The sequence below is a fragment of the Dipteris shenzhenensis genome, chromosome 30, assembly GCF_047967505.1.
Source record: "Dipteris shenzhenensis isolate YYH24624 ecotype China chromosome 30, Dip_SZ_1.0, whole genome shotgun sequence".
Taxonomy (NCBI): Eukaryota; Viridiplantae; Streptophyta; class Polypodiopsida; order Gleicheniales; family Dipteridaceae; genus Dipteris; species Dipteris shenzhenensis.
Window position 1 is genome coordinate 17,284,427 of NC_141625.1, and position 9,161 is coordinate 17,293,587.

Sequence of the window (9,161 nt, forward strand, 5' to 3'; positions counted from 1 at the left end):
GGTTCTTCAGCACGGATCACCTCTGTCATCAAAGCGTAGTTGACCAAGTGTTCCTGCGCCCTTCTTTGCTCCTCTAATCTCTTGGACTGGCAGTGTTCGGATGGTTCCTCCTCAATGGCTAGAGGTTCTCTGCCATCCAAAAGCTGCTTTACCACTTCGAGAATGACCATTGCCGTTGTGGTTCCGTAGGCTCTTCTTCCTGTTCTTTATCTTGAATCCTCCCAAGCACCATTGGGGGAGTTCGATCTACTATTGGTGGTTGTATTGTATGGATATCCTGGTCCTGGTTGTTTGAGAAGGAAGCATCCTCCTCTAATTGATGTGGGTATTCTGAGAAGACCACATCGCGATTTACTATTACCTTCTTGGTAACAAGGTTATAGAGATGGTAACCTTCTCCTCTTCATTGTAGCCCAAGAAAATACACTTCCGGCTCTTTGGTTCCCATTTGGTCCTGTTAGCATTAGGGACATGCACAAAACAGTCACATCCAAAAACTCTGAAATGTGCAGGTGAAGGTTTCTTATCAGAAAAGGCCTGCAATGGAGTCATCCCATTCACAGCTTTTATGTAGCTACAATTCAGAATGTAAACTGCCGTGTAACATGCTTCAGCCCAAAAAGTCTTTGGCAAATCTTTCCCTTTCATCATACTCCTGCCCATTTCATAGATGACGCACATCTAGCATTCTGCTGCTCTATTTTGCTGTGATGTATGTGGCAGGGGTTTCTGCCTCTTGATCCTGTGATTTTTGCAGTAACTTTTGAATTCACTTGATGTGAACTCTCCACCTCTGTCTGATCTCAACTTCTTCACCTTCCTCCCCGTTTCTTTCTCGACCATTACATGCCATTCTTTGAACTTACTAAAAGCCTCATCTTTAGTCTTCAGAAAGTATATCCATATCCTTCTACTGTAGTCGTCGATCAGTGTCATGAAGTAGTAGGAACCACCCAAAGCTTCCGTCTCCATCTTTTCGCAGAGGTCTGTGAGAACAAGCTCTAGAGGAGCCTTTGCCCTGCTGGCCTCTTTAGGAAAGGGCTGCAGATGCTGCTTGCCCATCATGCAAGCTTCACATACATCGGGAAGATCTGTAATTTTTGGTAGGTCTGCAATCATTCCACTTTTATGCATCTCCTTTAAAGAACTAAGGTTTAGATGACCAAACCTCTCATGCCACAGCTTAGTGTTCTTCACATTGTCTTGAGCACTGAAAGCTGAGAGTTCGTAGATGTTGTTGTGCCTTGTACCTTTACCAATGACCTTCCCTTCAAGATCCAAAATCTGTGCACCATTCTTATCGAATTGAAATTTGAGGTCCCGATCCGTGATCACAGAAATGGACAACAAGTTCCTCTTGATATCTAGCACATAAAGAACATCAGACAACTGTTTTACAACTCCATCTGACTTGAGAGCAATTGTACCTTTTCCTTTTGCTAGATATTTTGCATCATTACCGACTGCTACCAGGATGTCATTCCCTACCGAATGTAGAGAGGTATACCAATCCTTCCGACTGGTCATGTGGCCTGATGCACCACTGTCAATAATCCAAGGTTCATCCATAGGTACAACCTGCGCGCTGTTGCTAGACTCTTTCTTTACTCTGTTCTTCTCATCTGCAATCTTCTTTTGGCACTCATTCTGCTTGTGCCCTGAATTGTTGCAATAGAAGCACTTGATCTTCTTCTTTCTCTTTTTATCATCAGAAGAAGATGGGTTACAGAGTCCTTACCCTTACCTTTCTTTGATCCAGCATAGAAAGCCGAATCTTCTCTAGTCCTCATCTTTTGATGCATCTCCTCCTCTAGAAGCATTGTGCTGAAATCCTCAAAGTTGAGGGGCGGATTTTTGTTATGCGTATTCAATGCCGTAACAAGACCATCATACTTTGGTGGGAGAATCCGTATGCACCTTCGTGCTAGATTCTCGCTGGTGATGGTGATGGTGATGCCAATCGTAGTCATCTGATCGTGCAAATTCTTCACCCTGGTGATGAACTTCTCTACCGATACAGACTTAGACAATTTCTCGTTCGCGAGTTGAGTCTCCAGATTCTAAATGCGCATCTAGTTCGTGGTCTTGTACTGATTTTTCAAGACCATCCATGCCTCCTCCACTGTGGTGACATGTTGAATTAATGCCATGACGGAGTCACTTACACTGCAGACAATAGAACACAGCGCATCTACATTTCTTCTTGTCCATGCAAGAATCTCATCTGCAGTTGTACCTATCTGTTGTCCTACATTGTCTGGATTTGATCTTGCAACCAGCTTCACGTTCACCCCAGTAGCAGTGTCCCAAAGCTCATATGCGCTTAGGATGGTCTTCATCTTGAACTTCCATAGTGGATAGTTAGTGTCGTCCAACTTTTTGCTTTCACCGAACGGTGGGATTCGCAGTCTTGCGGGCTGGGCCATCTCTCACAATCTGCTCGCAAACAGAAACACACTACCAAATCTTCTTGCTAGAGTCTAGGCTATGATACCATGTAAGAAAACAATACAATGTCTGTGCTCAACAGATAACAAGATCTCGTATGCAAGAGAGAAAAACAGATAGTATGGAGAATCAAAATTTTGGTTACTGTAAAACTAATACAATAGATGGCGCTGCCTCCCAGCCATGCGCTCTTGTGAAAGAAGCTTTGATGGTGTGCTGGAAACAGTAGAGGACGGAGGCTGGATGCTAAGGAATCAGGGTTGCTATAGCCAATGATGAAATGGGCTTCATGGGCTTGCTCTTATATAGCCACCAGTCGTAATCGATTAGACCCAATTGGGTGACCGACCCGGTCCGCCCAAAATGGCCATCTCGAAATAGGTCACTGACCACACGATAGAATTGATGCACAAAATAGAGCAACTGCCCTATGGTTGCCGTTCGACCCACAGCCATCCAAGATCATTTGGGGCTCCAAACAGGCCCCGCAACCTAAGAGTGGGCTACCTCGGGAAATGTTTCATCTACCCTCAGTGCGGTCCAGTGTGCCAACTCTATCTGAAGCCGTCCAGCCATCAGGCCACACATGGCCCCCATCTGGTGTGCGAACCAGGATCTACTAGATAACCGAGCTACTCAAATGCCTTCTCCTCATATGGGGGGCTTACAAGTAGAGTTAGCTGGTTCCCGCATAGTTACAAAGAGTGGAGCATTGATATCTAACAGGTACGTGATCCAAGTTGCACCACGAAGTAAGCAAATTTTTAAAGATATAGATGTGGATATGGAGATGCCACTACCAATGCCAGATCCAATTGATCCCGATGAATCTAGCAAAGAAGATGAAGATCACAATATGAGCCAAGAGTAAGATGCGCATAATGACATCGCACGGGAGGAAGATGGAGATCATGATATTAAGGAAGAAGACAACAATCATCAAGAATCACCACACTTTATTGAAGAAGATGATCAAGTACTTTTAGGTGAACATATGATGCTAGAGTATGATGATGATATAGGAGATCAACTCGGTATAGAGTTAGAGATAGACTTGTTTGGTGCATTAGACTTGGCTCAAGATGAAACAGTTGATGTAAATGCTCTTCATTGATTTTTTTCATCTCAAACTTGGACATGAATATATGAGCTTCAAAGGCTTGATGTACATGCTCTCATACTTTTATTCTCTCAAAAGATTAAACATGTATGAAAATTTAAAAAAAATTATCATTGGAAAAAACTAACTTTTAAGGTCTATATGAGAAAAAAAGCTCTCTGTAAAACGTCGCTATAAAAAAGTATCTCAGTGTCGCTATATAGCGACACTTACAATTCTGATAAACGTCGCTATATAGCGACTTTAGAAATGGTCGCTATATAGCGATGCTTTACGAGATGCGCTTCCAATACTGACAATTAGCACCTCCCACGCGCTAAACATCAGTACTTAAACATCGCAATAGGATCCGTGTGTAGTAGTGACCATCCCATGGCATAAGCACTAATAATGTCTCATCCAAGAGAGCATAAAGGCTATCAATGCATCAACTGCAATGTGTCAAAGCTGTCCCTCAGTATAAAATAGCATCTGCATGCTTAACATCCATCAGTAAAGCATTTCACAAGGTAATCTGAGCCTCTTGGCACATAAGGACCGCAATGCATCGAAATGGCCTATAAAATATCCACTGCAAACCATGAAAGAGCGCACATGGCTCAAACTACAACCAAAGTGGTCTGTATAAGGTATATCTAAAAAAGCATGGCCCTATGGCAATGACCGCTAGTGAAAATAGAACCTAGGATATCTCAAAGCATGGGCATCACTACATAATCAAACCCAGCAAGAAAATTGTATCTCTCTTCTGCTGGAGCCTTGAAATCCCAACGGATGAATGTGAAATCGAGAGTCAATCCTTTCGATTTACCAGCAAATAAACTTTAGAAACTTAGACCTTATCAAAAAATGCCATGTGTCACTTGTGTGGAAATTTGATGAAATCTGCAACATAGACGAAAAACATTGACACATAGATTTATAACTCAGATAATCCTTCACCGAATCATGCAAGAATTTGCAAGTAGTAGTTTTGGCCCTTCCCCAATCCACCGAAATAGACAGATCCAAAAATGGTGGTCTGTGAAAGTGGGTTCAAAACATGAGCATCCGAGACATAGGAAGGGATCCAAACTTTGAAATGCTTGCTCCAACTAGTTTTTCCTACTTCTACTTCTTCTCTAAGGGCTAATTGGAAGCTGAATGGAAGCTTGGAATTACTTCAAAAGTGGAGGACAAAGTAATGAGCTCACGAAGTGATTTCATAGTAGGGGACGCCAGATCTCCACCAGATTCACAAGATAAGCCTCAAATCACCATTTTTGCTTCAAAGAACCTTTACAATGCTCAACAAAGTTCACATCCAACTAATGGTCACACCCACGAGGTTCCCCTGTGAGAAATCGGCTCACCCATACAAAAACTATCACAGGCTCCAAAACCATCCAAAATTTTGGTTTTTCGTTTCAAAAACCACTCAAAGCTTGGAAAAACCACTCCAGAGACTTCCAAAACCACCAACAGGCTTCCACAAGGTTCAAATACCACCTCGGTATCTCAAACAAGCATCCATAGGCTTGCTCCGTCCTCTCGGGAAGCTTCAAATACCACCCACATAGTTGTATGGATACACAATGACTTCCCAAGCTAGACCACCCACAAGCATCAGATAGACCACACCTGAGCTCAAATACCAGTGGAGAGTGCTCTCAATGGAAGGGGAACGAAAGATGGTGAGAAAGAGGGAGAGATACACAAGTTTTTGGTGGATGCAAAACACCCTAATCTTCTATGTCATCCATATATATATGTGTGTGTGTGTGTGTGTTTGAGTATTGTACATAATCGGGGTTAAGGCACAGTGGCCTTTAACTCCCACAATATCAACATTATTGGCTTTAAATCAGTCACATATTCCCCCCATTTTTCAAATTTCCCTTATGATCTTGGCATTTGGTTTTATTTAACCTTTTTTCGACCCCCCCCCTCCCCCTTCCCTCCCTCTCCCCTTACAACCTTAATCCAAAGCCAACCCCAACCGTGGTCCCCCTTTAACCTTATGTTATATGTGCTGCTCATGTCCTTCCTTGGATGCATGTTATGGCATGGTTGTGCATGTGTGCTTGACTATTACACCTCTCAAAGGGCTCTATTTAAGACCTAGAAGCACTATGCATTTGCTCTCTCTACTCGAATTCGAGCACTTCCTAGAATCTCCACTGGCATGCCTCTCTTCCCTTCATCATCAAGCTCCCCTATTGGCTTCTTTTTTTTTTCCTTTTCCTATCAACTTCTTAAAATCTTTGTAGCTTTGTTACCCTCAGGGTAGAGGCTCATTTGTGTGCAGATTTTTTGCATGCAGCTTCACCCTTCCTCAACTGCCTCTTCCTTGCACCCTCGGGCCTCAATAGTAATTCCCTATTCTATCTACTCAAAGTGGGTTGGCCCTCCTTTTTGTCGCACTCTTAGCATTAGGTGTCATGGAATCCTCACAAGTTCTCTTACTACATACTCTCCTCTACCCCCTACCTCAATTCTTGAGCTATCTCCCTTCACGTCACCCTCAATTGCTACAATTGCTTTCTACAAATCTTGCCATCATGTTACACTCCTCTTCATGGAATTTTCTTATAGTCTTTGAGGTGACAACTACCATACATTCTTTGTCCTACTTGGAGATTTGACAAAATGGCTGCAGAGCTGTCTCCTCCTACTTTTGTTCTTTACATTCCTCCTTCATAGTGTACCCCCTTGTTTGCATACTGCTGGTTATGGCTTCCATTTTGGGACCAGAGCACGAAGTTGTTGCTCTAGCACTGAAGTTTCTCACCCATCTTCATCTATTGTGCTCTCTAGTTCCTATTCGTCATATGTGATTTTTCCCGCCATATAATGTTGCATCAAGAAGCTCGCTTATCGTATTTCTAGGAGCTTATGATCGTTTGCTATGAGTTTTGGTTGTTGCCTTGTGGTTTTGGTTCACAAAAACTTCATTAGCTCCTTGCCAACCTCTTGTATCCCCCTCTTGTTCCTTTCTTGGGTTTGGTTCACCTCAACATGTCTTGTCACACCTACTTCAGGAGGCTCTATTGATGTGTAGGTCGGTTGCTACAACTAAACTTAACATGATAGCAAGCCAAACGTCTAGATTGAACACTTTAGGTCCTCGAGTGCACTTAAGAGCTCTCCTTCCTTGTGGGAAGTGCTTCCCATTATTGTCACCTTGCATTCTCCTTTAGATGCTCCCTTGAGCTTCTTTGTTACTGTAGCTATGGCACAATTCCTAGGATAATTGTGTATACTGATCCTAGGCATTGTCCCTTCACGTTTTGCATGATTATGGGCAACCCCACCTTCTTTCTTTTCTCTTAACCTTTGTAGCTACACGTCTAGCTTCTGGTACTTTTGTTTTGATTGGCACACAAACACTTTCAAAACACGCTTGGAGTTCTCAAATCGACCTTAGGTTGATTTGCACTTCATGGATTAAAAGGCAGTATTGTCAATTTGAATGTGAGACGCTCAAATTGACTTATAGGTAGACGAAGCTATTAAAACTTAAGATAGTGTTCCAAGTCCAGAGGCGAGAGCGCTCAAATTGACTTATCTTTTAAAATAAAATAAAAATACTCATGGGCTCTCCACTAAAGCACTTTCTTTTATGAAAATGGTGCTAATAAAGAATAGACAAGCACTAGGATGATTGATTTGATCATATTAGAAAAAGGAATGAGGTGGCCATGGCCAAATCACTATGGTCGTGCTTTTAATGAATTTAGTAAGAGCAATACTTGAGCTACCACTTAAATGCGTAGAATTGATTAGCACTTAACATAATATCCTTATTCATTAACCCTTTTTTTTTAACTGGGTCAGCTTAACCACATTTCCCTGAATTAGTATTAATGAAAAAATCACTCACTTTCCATAGACCCTTAGCAAGTTGAAAAACTTAATGGATGCCTAATCGACTTCAAAGCTCACTAACAGAAAACATCAATGATGTCCAGAGCAGTTTGCCAACAAGCACCATGCTTACCTCCTATAAGCACAACACTTACCTCACAAGACACCCACAAGCCACATAGAAAGAAAACGCCAAAGAAGACTGCTTGTTATGTTTACAAATTATTTTTTAAAAATGTGGAAATTTTCAAATACTAGCATCCAACCAGGGCCGGCTTGATGCTTAAGCAGTTCTCAAATCCATCACTCTGTCAATGAGGGCTTCTATAGTCACATCAAAGGCATCCTTCACATCCTTCAATTGGTTCCACGGAGTAGCATAGATCAAACTGGGTATCAAACTTATCACACGCTCCCTCATCTCGTGAACTTCTTGTGGAGGAATCTTACGCAAAATCCCTTCAATGTCGACTGATTTACGCTTGACTTCTCCCTCGTCAATGAACACTGAATATGTGCTATGGTTGTGTGGCAGATACCATATGTACTGCGTGTAGGCAGTGCCAGGATGAAAGAACACAGGAATACACCCAGCAACCATAGAATCGATTACTGATCGTCGAGTAGGTGTGTCTCCCGGAGGTTGCAGACAGAATACTGATTCTTGAAAGAGATTCATGACCTTGGCAGGCGTGGTGCAGTCGCCAATGACCTTTTTGTAAGTACACTCTAAGAGTTTGCAATACACGGATCCCTTGCAGTACTCTATGAGTTCTCCTCTGATTGAGTCTGCTCGGTGTGGCCGGCGTGCCCCAGCAAATGCGAATAATGCTGGCCTCTCACTGGCTCTCATCCGGTTTTGCCACTCCAGAACATCGGAATCCTGGGACGGATGGAAATAAGTAGGGTAAGGGATGCCAAATTCATTCATCTCCCAAGGAGTTTTCTCTAGTAAAAGCGTTGTCATGTTCATTCCAGCAGGGAGTCGCAAGAGATTGTTGCCCCAGTCGTTTTCGGAATCGGTCATTCTTTTGAAATCCCAAGGTAAATTCCCAGCCACCACAAGGTGGTCTCGTCCTCCCATGACTCCCCATTCCGGCTGGCTTTGAAGCCAACTCGCGAGAGCGTTTGGAAGGAAATCCCTCGTAGAAACATTCGCCCAGAGATTTGTTTGAAGATCCACGGATGCGTAAAAGGGCACGTATATAAGCGTTGCCCTACTAGAATGATTTGTCAAGCATTTGTACTGCTTCATTCGGTTATGAAAGATGACGTCTAGGGAGTTGTGACTCGAAGCGTACCAACTACTACTTGAGAAAACACCTCCTTCAGCTTCCAATTTAGGCCCTAATCCAGAATTAATAGACAACGCGCACCGCTCCGCCCAAGCGCGGCTCTGATGAAGGCAATGTGCGAAAAGTTCCTCGTTAAACATAGACGGAAGTCTATGAATATACACATACCTCCCAGCACAGCGGTCGCTTCTGTTGTCCAACGGTTCGACGTCTGATTGCAGGGGCGCAATGAATTGGTGGGATGATAGAGGCTCGATGATGAGCCCTGAATTGCTCTGCAAATTATCCTCCGTCGATTGTACGGGGGCCGAGCTCAAATTTGCTAGGTACTGCGGAGACATATTTTCTACTACATGATATTCGGTCAAGAGGGAACGATAGAGACACAGCAGCATCCACCAGACAGGTATTGAAACCACCGTCGAGAGGCAGCGGAGCTTCTTTGCGAGCAT

General features: G+C 43.1%; 1 protein-coding gene across 1 annotated transcript; it reads right to left on the bottom strand.

The window, feature by feature from the left end:
• Positions 1-7,697: 7,697 nt before the first annotated feature.
• LOC147881785 (xyloglucan galactosyltransferase KATAMARI1 homolog) lies at positions 7,698-9,161 on the bottom strand. The gene has a single exon (XM_087401245.1). The coding sequence runs from the start codon at positions 9,159-9,161 to the stop codon at positions 7,698-7,700; it is 1,464 nt and encodes a 487-aa protein (XP_087257371.1).

Bases quoted from the DNA above. Each gene is read 5' to 3' on its own strand.
- LOC147881785 (XM_087401245.1), bottom strand. From the start codon at position 9,161: ATGCTCGCAAAGAAGCTCCGCTGCCTCTCGACGGTGGTTTCAATACCT.